Source organism: Curcuma longa, chromosome 12 (genome assembly GCF_044706935.1).
Source record: "Curcuma longa cultivar G26 ecotype Majalengka, Jawa Barat chromosome 12, ITB_CL_G26_1.1, whole genome shotgun sequence".
In the NCBI taxonomy this organism is placed as follows: domain Eukaryota; kingdom Viridiplantae; phylum Streptophyta; class Magnoliopsida; order Zingiberales; family Zingiberaceae; genus Curcuma; species Curcuma longa.
In genome coordinates this window covers 2,990,265-3,004,683 of record NC_133872.1, presented here as the reverse complement: position 1 = coordinate 3,004,683, position 14,419 = coordinate 2,990,265, and the positions used below count along the sequence as shown (strand labels likewise).

Genomic DNA, 14,419 nt, shown 5'->3' with positions numbered 1-14,419 from the left:
GGAATGGATCTGGGCAAGGTTTGTATTTATGCACTGGGAGTGGCACACGATAAGTCGAAGCAATTAGAGAAATAGGTATAGCTACACAACCAAGCATCAATCGGATCTTGCATTCACGCGAAGCTGCCTTCAAATAGAATTCATCACAAACATTGATTCAATATGTAATGCAAGAAATATGACAGAAGAATAATACAAGACACAAATTATAATATGTAGAAAAGGAAAAGAAAACTATAATACATAACCATCCTCTATAGAGATCTTCGCAAAGGAGTCTCAATAGAATTCACATTCTTATTGATCAATTTCTTACAAAAGTTATCCTTGAGCTTCTGATCAATGCGCTTTGCGACAAAATGGGAAGGCAAGCTGCTCTAGGGTGCTGTAAAAGGAATGCCCTCTATGAAGAATTTAAGTTATTGGTTGGAATAATAAGGATGTTAATCTGTACTGGTGTATGAGTTGATTTCTACTTCACTGTTCGCTTGTTAACGCCAAAAAAATGCCATAAGCATAGCAATGGCTAGAACACAATCATTTCCCGGATAAACAGTCAGTCGAAATTTATTCCTTGAGTAAATTATCTTCCTGAGTTTGTACAAGAGACTTGTCTGCATCACAAAAGAAAATACAATTCTACAGTTACCTTCCAGAATAAGAGCTTCAATTACTCAATAGCTTATAAATTGTAGTTTATCCATCCCAATCAGAAACTAAGCATATACCTAGCAAAAACCAGAAAAAAAAAATTCAAAGAAGCTAGCCAAGTGAAATCTAGTACAGAGCCATCATTCGGGGAGTATTTTAAGGAAATGCCCTACCGAATCTGAAGTCACCTTGGTGGGAATTAAGAACTTGATTACTAAAGCTAACCCTGATAATTTGATATGGGAAAAATATGGAAGACAATACAAATACAATTTCTTAATACTCGTGAAAGCCAGCATAGCCAAGTAACCAGTCAAGAAGCATATGTCGGCCAAGATTTACAATGTTATTATGGAACAATTAGATAATAGATATACAATAGCCACTTATTCCAAATTATCCTATATGAAAACTACTAGAAGTAGGATTTCAGTCTAATTATAACAGTAATTCAAAATTTGATATTGTTATTTGTAGTTTAATTAGCCATATATCAATCTAATTTCTTATTAATACCATTCATCTATCTTTCAATCAAGGCAAACTAGTTTCAGTGATGAGAAAGTGGTTTTGTGAAACAACATTGTTTTACATTTTTCATATAAGGATACTGTATCAGCATTTTTCCTAACAGAAACAAATTCACTATGGTTCATTAGAGATCAACTAAGTCATGGAAAGCAAGACACATAAATTGCTGCCCTGGACTTTCCTTTCTCAATAGGATTTCCTTCTTGTAGTATCAACAACAAGGCAAAACCCTCTGAATTGAAAAGCAAAAAGAGCTGAGCTTCCCATCAGCATGTAGCACACTAACCTTTCTCGATAGGATTTCCTTCTTTTAGTATCAACAACAAGGCAAAACCCTCTGAATTGAAAAAGCAAAAAGAGCTGAGCTTCCCATCAGCATGTAGCACACTAAACATGATGCAATTGCAACATTAACAAGACATGAATGATAAAATTTCAACTATCTATGGTAATCTGATTTTGATTCATTTCCAAATTCATATTATTTGCATAGGAAAAACATCTAACAACAGCCAATTATTCTAGAACCAAAATCTCCTTTTCACATAACCTTGATTCTTACATCAACTAAACATTCATGTAGGAATTTAACTATGATAAGAAAACATTTTCATTTCATTAAATGTCCAAAGGAACTAACAAAACCATCATTACAATGTCAGTCAAATTAGATTGATTAACAGAACCTATATATTGCATCCAAGCAAAACCTCCCTACCCTATTTGTTTATGCTTTTGCCCAATAACTTGGCAATGCGTCAAGTTTATCTGATTTCTCTGATGTTGCTACTGGGCCAGTCTTTGAACAGTGTACAATTAGCAAATTCATTAGTGAACTATGAAGGATTGTAATGATTGATTTTTGTGTGATGTGATTTGACTTAGCATCAAGTATATATGCACGTATGATTGCATCAATGAGCACACCTTTTCTGTAGATAAGCACTATGCAAGAACACACTTTTGCACCAAGTGCCATTGTGAATATCATGAATTTGTCATGTTGTTGTATGAATAATGTCAAAAGATAATGGAATATAGTCCCACCTGAAAACCATAGTCACAACAAAGGAAATCTCCAACTCAGCAACTGAAAACAAGTTCAATAAATCTTCACAACCAACATTTTGATGCCCATACGTGTCTCCTACAATGCTTAAACACAGAAAATGTAATATTGCATCGCATCAAAAAAAGGGATCCTTGGTGTGGTCAATGGGAACCAACAAATTTTTAACCTATTAAAGGGAACTGAAGTTCCTCGGTTTCTTGTTGACGTTGTCAAGCAGATTAGAACTTTATTCATCTAAGAAGGTTGGGCAGTGTTCTTGCTCATAATCAAGCTAAGTTTTAGGCCACAGTTGAATTTATTGTCATGGAACTCTGATGTTTGTAATAATCCAGTGAATATTATAGCCTAAGCCTACTCATTTAAAAAAAAAAAAAAAAGTATAGCCAACTGGAAACCTGTTATGATATTCCGGAAGCACTCAAAATCCAAGAGATGAGGAGGGGAAGAAAAACAAAGGATTACCTGTGCCACAATTGAGTTCCCCCCTATGATGGTGCATGCTCTTCTAAAAGGATTGCCCTTCAGCCTAAAGCCTGTTTTTTGGTCAGAAGAATTTGCACTTGATAAGAGAACATCTAGCTCGGTGTTAGATGGAGAATAGAAAATCTTGTGGACTGTGAAGATCAAGTCCTCGAGTTCCTGGCTGTTCCCTCTGAAACATCGCCACTCATCCTACAAGATGTTAATAAGGAAAAGTGTGAATCTTCAAAATACAGTAAAGACTTACAACAAAGAAGCATGGCATCCCCAATTCACAATTACCAAAGCTATAGTTTGCCACCACATCAGCACCAACCATATCAAAATAACTTCCCCAGTAAAACATGAAACTGTGAGTTCAGATCGCAATTTGCAGGTTTAACTTCTAATTACCAACACGTCTACTCGACTATGGATAACCTAGACAATGTATTGACCAATTCATTCTTTGATTTTTAAAGCCGATCAAACTGATTTAATGTTAAAAATAAAAAGCCTAATCCACAAGTAGATCATAACCGCCAATTTGGCGAAAACAAACATTTGCAAGTTTTAATAAAAAGGGAAGATGGAAGAAGAACTAACGTTGTGATATAAGACGGTGACCAAGGGATTTCCGACTGAATCAAAGAGGATTTTGGTGCGGCGAGCCGACGAGGACGAAGGGCCGATCCGAAAGACGACGTTACCCTGCGCGTCGTGGACCGTGAGGCCGTGGCCGATGAGAGACTTGCGGAGCATGTAATCAATCGGGATTTGTCCAACTCCAAGCACCGGAACACCAGAGGCCTCCATGTCCATGGAGATCGATAGAGCGAAAAGGTAAAGCGACAAAGCTAATAACCTAACGCCGGCGGATGGGTCGAGGAAGACGGCGATCAACCTTTTGCAAACTTCGTCGAGTAGTAGAAGTATTTGCCTTGACCACTGGAAACTTCCTCCAGGATTTGCTAATTGTTTTTTCGCACCCTCCGATTTTAATAAATTACATTCAAGGAATTACGCGTTCTCCACTTCTCGTAGATTTTATCTTGTGAATCAACCGATTTATCTAGTGGTCGGTGGAAAATTTCCGTGAGATTAAATCGATCGGATTGAGTCCATGAGATTCACTAGGATTTATTAATTTTTTTTATCTTGTAAATCAAATGGTGTGTTTATGTTTGTCAAAGATTAGGAGAAAAGTGTAATTTATAAAAATTGGAAATTAAATAAGAAAAAAAGTTAACAAACTAGGAGGGAATGTGGCACAAATGTACTTAAATGTTCACGTAATATATAAAAGATCTATTTTTCTTATCAAAATTATTAAATCCTATTAGAATTGATAAAAAAATTACATCTTCATTAATGACATATTATCTAATAATATATATATATAATTATACCTTTGTTGATAGGAGGAAAGGAAGGAACTAAACAAAATGGATTACATAAAGTGTACTAATAGTATTTTTCTTATCAAAATTAAATCCTACTAAACGTGACTGACTTGATTTCACATAAATTTTTCATCGATTATCATGCTAAGTCAAGAAGTACAAATGGTTCATCATTTTATAACCAGCATTCTAGGATTGTCTTTCCCACGGAAGAAAATTAATTCACAATGTACCATAGTTAAGAATTATAATACTTAATTGATTACATAAGTATCTTACCGTTCCACCATAACTGGAGGCCTGATCAAGACTTTTGAATATAGATACTTTGATAAAATAAAATGTACACGTAAACATTATTAAGATTTGTAACATATTATTTTAAATTTTTTGATATGTTATAGATAGATTATTTATTAATTTTTTCGTTGATCATACAACGCGGTCGATATGTCCGAGTGGTTAAGGAGACAGACTTGAAATCTGTTGGGCTTTGCCCGCGCAGGTTCGAACCCTGCTGTCGACGTTTTTTGATTCTCTTCTCCAAAATCGATCAAGCAGTCATGTTATTGGGGGATCTTACTGCGGGACCCAAAAATCTTTAACCTGTGCCGTGCACGTTGTCCGGCTGCCATTTTTTGACTCTTTACATCAATCCAGCTGTCATGACGCTGTTGAACCTTTTTGTGGGACCCTGAACTCTTCAATTATAATGTACCATAGAGTCCTGCTAATTCAAATTATTACAAAAGTTCAGATTTTCCTCCAGCGGCCCCATGCTTTATTTTTTACATTAATATATAATATATTTCACCGTAGTGCAAATTCAAATTAAAGCAAAATAATTTGAAAAGCATCCCACGATTTCAAAATATAAAAAAGATTTTTAAATAAAATCTTAAAACGGAATCTTTTATTCTTCTATCTGATTGTTTTATCCTTATTGTTTAATTATTTTTATAAAATTCACGTAAAATAAATTTATCAGAAGGATATCATTTATGTTATCCGTTACAATTACTTTTAAAAAATATATATAAAAATATCATTCTTTTATACAAACACTTGAAAGAATTTTTATAAATATAGATATATAATGTTTAATTACGTCTAATGTTTATTAGAATTGAATTCGCTATTTTGAATATTAAGAGTTTATTATAATTGAGGTAAAGTACACGTATATAATTAAGGGAGGAGTGGATAATTACTAAATCTGTGCAAAGTTTTAATTTTAATAAATTTACATATATATATATATATACTTAATTTTATTGTAAATATAGCATTTCATTAAATTAATATATTACATAATTTTTTAAAAATAATGATAAAAGTTATGTAGTGTATTTTAAAATTTGTAGAAATATTATATAATGTGCTAAATAAATAATATACCTGCGCTGGTCTATTAAAATTGGAAGTTCAGATCAATTAAATTTTTAAAAATCATAGAAAATTATTTTTTAGTTTTGTTACTATTTTTTTCAACTAACGATTTCCAGAGGCGTACCTGAAGTCGTACGGGCACCTGCGATTCCTACCCGAAAGATTTAACCTTTTATTAGTGGTAAAGAGACGGGACCCAGCGTCGATAGGCGGCGGGAACCCTAATAAATGTTTATCGGCACGTTTACTTTTATTAGGTAGATGGAACTCCAATGAAGAGTGTCGTTATTCCGTAGCCGTCACGTTTACTTTCCCGGCCCCACCAAGCGACAACAATTGGTGGAGAAACATTGGCCAATTCCCGCAACCTCCCTTTCTTCTCCTCCTAATCATCCTCGTCTACTTGATCCCATCAGGAAGAGTAGTCAGCTCTAATCCCCCTCATCAAGGATTCGAGGAGAGGAGCGCAAAGCCCATACGTCTTCCTCCTCCGGCCAAATTGTGCCTTTTAGGTATGTTTTCTGTTCTTATTTTGAAGAAAAAGGCCGTCTTGTTTTTTTTTTTGTTTGTTTATTGAAGAGATCTGTGTTGTTTTTTCTATCGGGACGTGCTGGGTCTTGGTTTGAGAGGTAAAGATGGGTAATTGGTGGCTAGTCGAGAAATCGACCTGATTTGGGAAGTTCGGTTTTTGCTAGGTTAGCTGTGCACCTTGATTTTCGAACAAGACAGGTAATGGATTTCTGGATTTGTTTTTTATCTGCTAGAAATTTGAGGTCTGGTGTTCCTTAGGAGATTTACCTAAGACTTGATGAAGAGAATATTAGTCATGCAGAGAAATTGGAAACTGGAGTGGCTGTTTAGGCTGGTTGCAGTGGAGAGGCTAGTTGGGTTGTTGAGATCTCTTCGACACACTTGTATGTGTGCAAAACGCTTTATCTGGGATTTTCTTTTTGAAAAGGATAGGATAGTTCAGGGATTTTCTTGATAATATGAAACATAAACTCTACTTGACATGGTTAAAAGCGATTTAAATGGTCTAGTGTTGCTAGTGATATTGTCTTAAGTAAAGCTTGATGGCAATATATGATCCCTGTAACCACTATTTTCTGTAGGTCATAACCTAAACTCTATGAACTGAATAAGCCATTGTAAGGCTAGGAAACATCATTCTCCATTGTATGAACATTTTCTTCTCAGTTTCTCCGAGTAAATTTTCAACAAATTGGACCTTCGTCCTTTTATCAGTCCATATTCTTGAATCTACCACATTAGTGGTAATAGACTCCCACATGGAAATAACGTCATTATAAAGACCAATATTAGGTGGTAAGACTAGCATTGCACCTATTGCTTGCTGAGCAGAAGGCAAAATCCATTGCTCGTTATTGTAGGCGCTTCTGATTTTCCCAATTTTTGCTTCCATATAATCCATACTGGCATATGGATTTGTTGTAATAGGTTTCTCTGTTGCTGGAGCGTATTGAGGAGGTCCCATCATGGAATCCTCTGGTGGATTATAGGTTGATGATGCTGTAGAGGCCCGAACCCTCTGAACTTCTGGTTGATTAGTCATTTGCACCGGATAGTCTGTTAATAAGTCTAGCTCCAGATGAGCTATTTGGTGCTCCATATCATCCTCTAGCTGCTGTTCATCATCGAAATTTGCATTAGTAGAAAAATATGAATCAACATCCGAATCATACTCACCACCTTCTGTATAGAATGGATTAATCCATTCTTCTTCACCATCCGTATCATAAATTGGCTCATCCGTTAATGCCAAAATGTGCTCCTTGCCAAGCCATCGTAAGAGCCGCTGGTCATATTCGTCCAATTCTGGAGGTGAAATTGATTCTTGAGGCTGCTCAGGTGGACATAAGTGCTGAATTATCGTTGTCCACTGTGGTGAATTTAAGGCCATCTGGCTACTAGAAGGTTGATCGTAACTATACTCAATGATGAATAGCCTTTACTATATGTTTTTAGAACATTTCATCACCTGATATCCTGGATGAGGACTTCTCAAAGGCTGTCTTTTCCAACTCTATATTGCTATGAAGATAATGTAAGCTAATTAGTGTTGTGAACTGATAAGAATAATCTCGATATGTGTCAATGGAAGTACACAAAATTTGATAATATAGTTGCTATCTGGATGATACCGACAAATAAACAATTGTTTTGCTTGTGTAGCAGGTAACCATGGATTCAAGGTTAAACTTTTTAATTCTTATGCTGGTAATCAGCTTTGTCTCTGCAAATGCCAGGAGTTTAGCTAGTTTGGATGTGTTCGGTGAGCTTTTATTGTCATTGGAAATACTTTTTAATCACTACATATTTGGTACATCTTGTAAGGATATTTATGAAAATTCTAATCAATGTGATATGCTGTTGTTCCATGGTCCATGTCTGATATGATATCCGTAACTTAGAAGTTGCTTCAAATATTTTCTGTATGACTTAATCGTCCGTTAGTTGTTAAAATCACAACTATAATGTAACGACTATCAAATTTTATCAAACATGCTAAATGGAAAGAAACCTCTGTACGTTAAATTTTCAATCTCTTTAGACAATGTTTTTTAATCATAAAATTATCCAAATAAGAAGTTTCTGCACGGATTATTGAATTCATCTCTTCTTCTTCAGTTGTGCAAGTGAATAATGAGATTCAAAGTGAAAGTCATATTATAAGGAATGAAAGGTTTTGCACTGTGTGTGAAGAATTTGCTTCTCAGGCTATGCACTATCTTGGTGAAAATGAGACACAGGCTCAAATTATCAGTACACTTCATCAAGCATGTTCCAAGATGCATTCTCTCAAACAACAGGTGCATTACCTTCTTTCAGGGAAAGTAGCTTCATTTAATTGTAAATTGCATTTGTGATGAAATTTTCATCATTTGTTCAATGATATCATTTTTGGGCAGTGTGTTATATTGGTAGACTACTATGCACCACTGTTTTTCTTGGAAGTTTCAACAGTAAGCCCAGAGCAGTTCTGTGACAAGGTGAACCTCTGTGACGAGACTGCCCAAGTGAGTTTGCTAAAGAGTGGTGATGCCTGCACACTTTGCCAAAATGTCCTTGGAGAGGTTCTTTCCAAACTTCAAGATCCTGACACTGAGGTAGTAGTAAATCCACTGTATTCTCAGATGAAGCTTTTTCTAGGCTTTAGTGAAATACTAATCACATTTACCCGTGGGAATTCATCAGCTTGAGGTGATTGAGATACTTCTGAAAGGATGCAACAAGATGGAAAATTTTGCCCAGAAGGTATAGTTATTCCACAAGGCTTTTGCCAATAGAAGCTTCTGAACTTGTCCTTGTCAAATTCAAAGCATAAATTCCAGATCTCACTATTGAGATTATATGCATTCTCTATACAATGATGGATTACCTTCTTCCCACCCTTAAATGTGATTTCCTTAAATCGTTAAATTTTGATGCAGTGCAAGAAACTGGTCTTCCAATATGGACCGCTGATCCTAGCCAATGCCGAGAAATTCCTCGAGAAAACTGATATCTGCACTTCGATCCATGCATGCAAGAAAAGCCAGCAAGATGCAGTATCCTTTCTTGCCAACGCTTAAGGAATTGGACAATTTAGCAAGCAACTGCCGCTGTTATTTAGCAATTATCTGCATCTTTTGGTATCCTGTAAATATATATTGATGCACTTAATCTTGTAATTAATTGGCCATCAAATGGGCTTTGATGTTCCATATATTGTAGTTTGCAATATCTATTCACTAAACCCCCCATATTAACGTATGCATTAACTTTGTAAAAATGCCCTACATCCGAGTGCATATGCTAAACTTAATTGTAATTTAATGCTAAAAATTACAAATGAAAATAGGCACGTCATTAAGTATTAACTGTAGGCAGGTGAATTATTGTTGGTTGGAGGTTTCTAAACAACATTAATTGTACCAAACCATTGTAAAATAACCCTTTACCATCAATCCTGTATCTGATTGCTTGATTTTTTTTTCGCTTTTGCAGAGGTTATATTGTTGGTTTGAGGTTTCTAACTAAGGTGCTACTTCACTTATTGCTTACTATGATTCGAGACTATATTTTAAAAAATTAACCAATTACACCAAAGGATTACATGGATTGAAACACATGGTAGCACCTTAGTTTTTATCTACATTTCACAACTATTAAACGGGGCTAGAAGTTCCCGAGTTCCTGGAAATATTTACGCACTAACACAATTTGTCAATTTCCGTGAAACGCAATAAAAAGAGAAACATGAGGCAAAAAATTGAATGATGAAACTTCGATGAATTCATAGTCTTATAATACGACAGGAAACATATAAACGATGGAGTAAAAAGCTAAAACATGCTTTATCAGAAAGACACGAGATGGTTAAGATTGCTACTAGTCTCCTCGTCATGACCAGATAATGTCCTTCAGAGCTGGTCTGATGTCTTGTTTCCATATATTCAGATACTCCAAGGTATCACCATTTATCTTCTTTATCTCGACCAAATGGAACGATGGAGTGACCTCAAAGATCTCTGCATCAATGGCCAAAGCACCCTTCCCTGATTTGGCTCTTTCCATTCGCAGCAATCCATGACCTTTCTTCTGTATTTTCAACTTCAAGCACTTCGCGACCTCCTCCAATTTGGAGATTATGTTAGCTGCTGGCTGTGCTGATATGAATCTTGCTTCTCTCTTGTGGGTCGTCTCCTCAAACAGACCTGAAAGGTCAAATCCAGCAGAAAGAGATATGATGTCGAAAGCATTTAAGTTCAAGAGCTTCCCAATTCCTGCTCCTCAGTCATCTTGATATTTGGGCAATTTAAAACTTCATCGCCATTGGGTCGATTGACTTCTTGTGTTGCTTTGCCATTTCTAGTTACTCCATCAAGGCCCTTCCTGAACCAAGGATTTTCCATTATCTTTTCAATTGAAATCCTCGTAGCAGGATTTGGATCAAGAATGCATGCCAGCAACCTCCTCACATCTGAAGGGAACCATTTAGGACATCTATAGTCTGATTTCCCAATTTTCTTATACATCTCTATGAGGTCTGAATCATGAAATGGGAGGTAACCGGCCATAAGAACAAACAATATCACCCCACAAGACCAAATATCTGCCTTGGCTCCGTCATATCCTTTTCTACGTATCACCTCTGGAGCAACATATGCCGGAGTACCACATGTTGTGTGGAGTAAGCCATCTTGTCTCTTTGACTCAGCAAGTGCACTCAACCCAAAATCTGAAATCTTTAACTTACCATTCTCATCCAGTAACAGGTTTTCTGGTTTAAGATCTCGATGACAGACACCTCTGCTATGACAGAAATCTACAGAGATAAGCAGTTGCTGAAAATATCTTCTAGCCGCATCTTCTTTGAGCCTGCCTTTGGCAACTTTGCTAAACAACTCACCGCCTTTGGCATATTCCAGGACGATGTATATCTTAGATTTGGTGGCCATGACCTCATAAAGCTCCAAGACATTTGAATGTCGCACCAATCTCATCACTGATATCTCCCGCTTAATTTGATCAATAAGCCCAACTTTCAAAACCTTATCCTTGTCAATTACCTTAATGGCAACACATTGAGAAGTCTTAATATCCCTAGCATAGTAGACCTTGGCAAATGTTCCTTTCCCTAGTAATCTCCCAACTTCATATTTCTTCATCAACACATTCCCTTTATTGCCTCTTTCCATTTTATGAAATACTACAAAATTACAGAATGTTGAATGAGATTTCAGGACAGAATCTCAACCGTCATCCCCAAGATACTGATCTAACTGTTTTGAAATACTATCTCCAACTTGCCATTGGAGATAGAGCACTGACTGATTCCTTTGGTGTATGACACCATCAAAGGGGAGCAAAGGAAGCCCAGCTGCAGCAATACTGGGGTGAATGTTAAATGAAAACTTCCTAGCGTTCAAGCACATCTTTCAGCATTCCCTGATATTTATCTTCCAGTTTTCAGCAGGACACTACAAGGAATGAAAAAGAAGAAGCAATTTCTTTGAGTTTTGGAAAGAAAGAAGGATAACTTAATCAAAGCAGTTGTAACTTAAATGATAACAAAAAAGTATGTAACTCAAAAGGAAAAGAATTAAAAAAATAGGCCAGTTTAAAGTCAAAAAGTAAGAGAAATTTGCAACTCATAACATACTACCACAAATGATAAGATATTCATATTTGAATTGGTAGCTCAAAGTCCAGTGAGAAAGATGTTGATATGGAAAAATATTGATCCAATTTAAGTTGACAAGAACTGATTCAAAGCTTGAGTTTTTTTTTATGGAAATAACAGAATTCCATCTCAAAGCAACTACTTAAAATTATATAGGTCCATTTGGTATCGAACAAAGCTTTTTAGAAGATTGGTTATTTTTCTATCTTTTCACTTGCAATGAAATTTCAGAAAAGAATGAACTGAAGCAGCAATATTTATGTTCCCATCCATAGGACTGAGATGAAGGATGCTACGGCTAGAAGAGGCAGTCAGAAAAACAATGCAGCAGTTGGCACTTAGCAGTGATGAGGAAATGCCAAGAGTGAGAGGATGAAGAGAAATAAAGATCAGGGACGGGAAGTAAGGTGAGGCAAACAACAATTCTATTGCCTATATAACTGTCAGATACATCATCGTTTTATAGACACAGATTATAAAAATAATTTATAATTTCTTAATATCAATCCTACACAGTTGAGACCAAAAATGAAAATAGTGGTATTTCCCTTTCTTCATCAAAAAATAAGTCCCTCTTGAGCCCAAATTGATTTTCTTTGATATCGAATATAATGTATGAATGAATCCTTGAAAATCCATAGTCTTCTGACAAAAAATTAGGCACACTCCAAGATGTTCTACTTTTACATAAAAATGCATTTGCTCAAGGGCTCCAAAAGATATCCGCAGTAAAAAAGAGGATTGTTTATGAGGAAACGTTAATAAAAATTCATAGTCATATACATATATGTATGTATATATATAAATTATATAAGAACCAAAATAGTCTTTTATTTGCTTTTGAAATGCGTAAATCTTTTTTTTTTTTGAGATAACAAGACTATACCAATTTTAATATTCGTGAAGGATTAATTGATTTTGGCAGTCTTTAGGATCGTAACACAACATGAAGAAGTGCTTCATTCATTTTGAAGAAGAAGAACATTAAGGGTTCAGGGAAACAGATCAGTGAAGAGTTAGTCCTCAACATCGTAGCACAAGAGTACGTAATTTTGTCAATAATCAAAGAACCGACAATCTACCGTCCAAAAAAAAACAAAGATCCTACAATCTAGCAGTTTCTCTAAAACTTTCATTCACGACAAGAGAAAAATGTTGGCAGATTTTCCTAAAACCATCTTTCGGGACAAGAGAAAAAATATTAGCAGTTTCCCCTAAAAACTAATCTCAGGACAAGCAAAAAATACCCAAAAAAATGGCTTTTAAAAACTGTACAGTATCGAAATATCCTATCTCACCAGAAGCATGAAAACAAAAAAAGCAGATTTCGTTACTATATCGAAATAAAACATGAACATTGAACACAGAGAAATTGCGATAAAATCTCACATTTCCAAGCGCAAGAAGATCGAAGCAGATGATATGAGCCGACTGACTACACGATCAAGATGACTTTAAGCTCCGAGAAGGAAGAGATCGGCAGAAGAGAGCGAGATTGAGAACCAGAGCGAAGTCGAATCGAAAACCTACACCGCTCCAAACCACCATCTTTATAGTTCTCTGTTAAGTCTGCGCTGTTACGAAATTAATTTCCAAAATAAATAAAATAACTCCCATAGGATTTTCCTGTTACCCCCTTCACTTATTTGCATTTTCAAAATATAACCTCGCATTTGAATTTTTATCATTTTGCATGAAGAAATACAAAGTACGGGACAACATTTTATGATATTTGTCAATCTTTAGAGGGGTATATTTAAAAAGCAAATAAGGTCGTCCTTTTTTTGGAAAAAGGTTTTTCAATGTGCACCTGGTTCCCACCTACTCCAATAAATACCAAAATTGAATACTAAAACCAATGAAACGTTTTCTCATGAAACTTCTTATGAACTTCGTGGAAAGTTACATTTTACCCCCTTAAACTTCATATAATCTTACACAATCTCAATTAATAACGTTGGTTTGCCCTCTAAACTGTTAAACAAAATTTAGTCAAAAAGTAAGGTTCGCAATGTAATTAAACTCCTCAAAATTATATAGATTTCATTTTCACGAATTAATATGTGTTGGGACCAATTAAGCTACGACAAAAATGAGTAACGCTAAAATCCTCATGCACATGATTCACAAATCTTCGCATAGAATCTTATGAGGTGGAGGTTTTTAAATACAAAAAAAAATATAATAAAAATTATTTTTTTATTAAGTATATTTTTTGATTTTCTATCTGACATATTTGAAATACAACTTATGTATATTCAGAAGTTAACTTTCAAATATTTATATTCAAACTTTGATTCTATTAATTATTTTCTGAGTGTTTTATCGCTAAAGTATATTTTTGGGGTTTAAAATAAGGTTTTATAAATAAATTTAGAGTGGTATTTTCTTTTAACCCGCCCAAAAATACTAATGCAACTTGAACTCCTCCTCCATGAACTTGATGGTGATGCTTACGGTAAAATATGATTCAAGGATTATACAAATTAATATAGAAACAATATGTTGACCATTCAATTAGCACACCATGTGGAAATTAACTTAACTCATGAATAATGAAACTAAATTTATAGAAATTAAATGGAAGACTTGAAAAGTCAATATAAAAATGTATATCTGAATTAATGATTAGAGCAAATGATTTGTTATAATCAACAAGTATCAATCTTTTTTTTTGTTCGTAATTAATCGCTAAGTGTTTAATAATGACACACAATAAATTAATTA

At 35.0% G+C, this 14,419-nt stretch overlaps 2 protein-coding genes, 1 non-coding gene and 1 pseudogene across 4 annotated transcripts; 2 read left to right on the top strand and 2 right to left on the bottom strand.

Annotated features, from left to right (window-relative positions):
* Positions 1-161: 161 nt before the first annotated feature.
* On the bottom strand, positions 162-3,617 carry LOC141843201 (protein LURP-one-related 7). The gene is made up of 3 exons (XM_074731242.1): positions 3,320-3,617; positions 2,717-2,926; positions 162-614 (listed from the first exon to the last, which is right to left on the bottom strand). Exons 1-3 carry the CDS (start codon positions 3,533-3,535, stop codon positions 492-494), a joined length of 549 nt encoding a protein of 182 aa, XP_074587343.1. The 5' UTR covers positions 3,536-3,617; the 3' UTR covers positions 162-491.
* Positions 3,618-4,560: 943 nt separating this feature from the next.
* TRNAS-UGA (transfer RNA serine (anticodon UGA)) lies at positions 4,561-4,642 on the top strand. Its single transcript has one exon. It is a non-coding gene; the product is annotated as a tRNA-Ser (tRNA).
* Positions 4,643-5,888: 1,246 nt separating this feature from the next.
* LOC141843072 (uncharacterized) lies at positions 5,889-9,230 on the top strand. Of its 2 annotated transcripts, none has more exons than XM_074731099.1 (6): positions 5,889-6,017; positions 7,702-7,798; positions 8,155-8,336; positions 8,436-8,633; positions 8,722-8,781; positions 8,958-9,230. In XM_074731099.1, exons 2-6 carry the CDS (start codon positions 7,708-7,710, stop codon positions 9,096-9,098), a joined length of 672 nt encoding a protein of 223 aa, XP_074587200.1. In that variant the 5' UTR covers positions 5,889-6,017; positions 7,702-7,707; the 3' UTR covers positions 9,099-9,230. The 2 variants fall into 2 exon arrangements, with proteins under 2 accessions (XP_074587200.1, XP_074587201.1); XM_074731100.1 differs by having other exon boundaries at positions 5,908-6,017; positions 7,699-7,798.
* A 561-nt stretch (positions 9,231-9,791) lies between these two features.
* On the bottom strand, positions 9,792-13,184 carry LOC141842938 (CBL-interacting protein kinase 18-like; annotated as a pseudogene).
* Between the last annotated feature and the right edge of the window lie 1,235 nt (positions 13,185-14,419).

Coding starts and splice junctions, on each gene's coding strand:
- LOC141843201 (XM_074731242.1), bottom strand. CDS start 3,535: ATGGACATGGAGGCCTCTGGTGTTCCGGTGCTTGGAGTTGGACAAATC. Junction 2,927..3,319: donor TCACCGTCTTATATCACAAC/GTTAGTTCTTCT, acceptor AACATCTTGTAG/GATGAGTGGCGATGTTTCAG. Junction 615..2,716: donor GGAACTCAATTGTGGCACAG/GTAATCCTTTGT, acceptor TTTGTGATGCAG/ACAAGTCTCTTGTACAAACT.
- LOC141843072 (XM_074731099.1), top strand. CDS start 7,708: ATGGATTCAAGGTTAAACTTTTTAATTCTTATGCTGGTAATCAGCTTT. Junction 7,799..8,154: donor AGCTAGTTTGGATGTGTTCG/GTGAGCTTTTAT, acceptor CTTCTTCTTCAG/TTGTGCAAGTGAATAATGAG. Junction 8,337..8,435: donor TGCATTCTCTCAAACAACAG/GTGCATTACCTT, acceptor ATTTTTGGGCAG/TGTGTTATATTGGTAGACTA.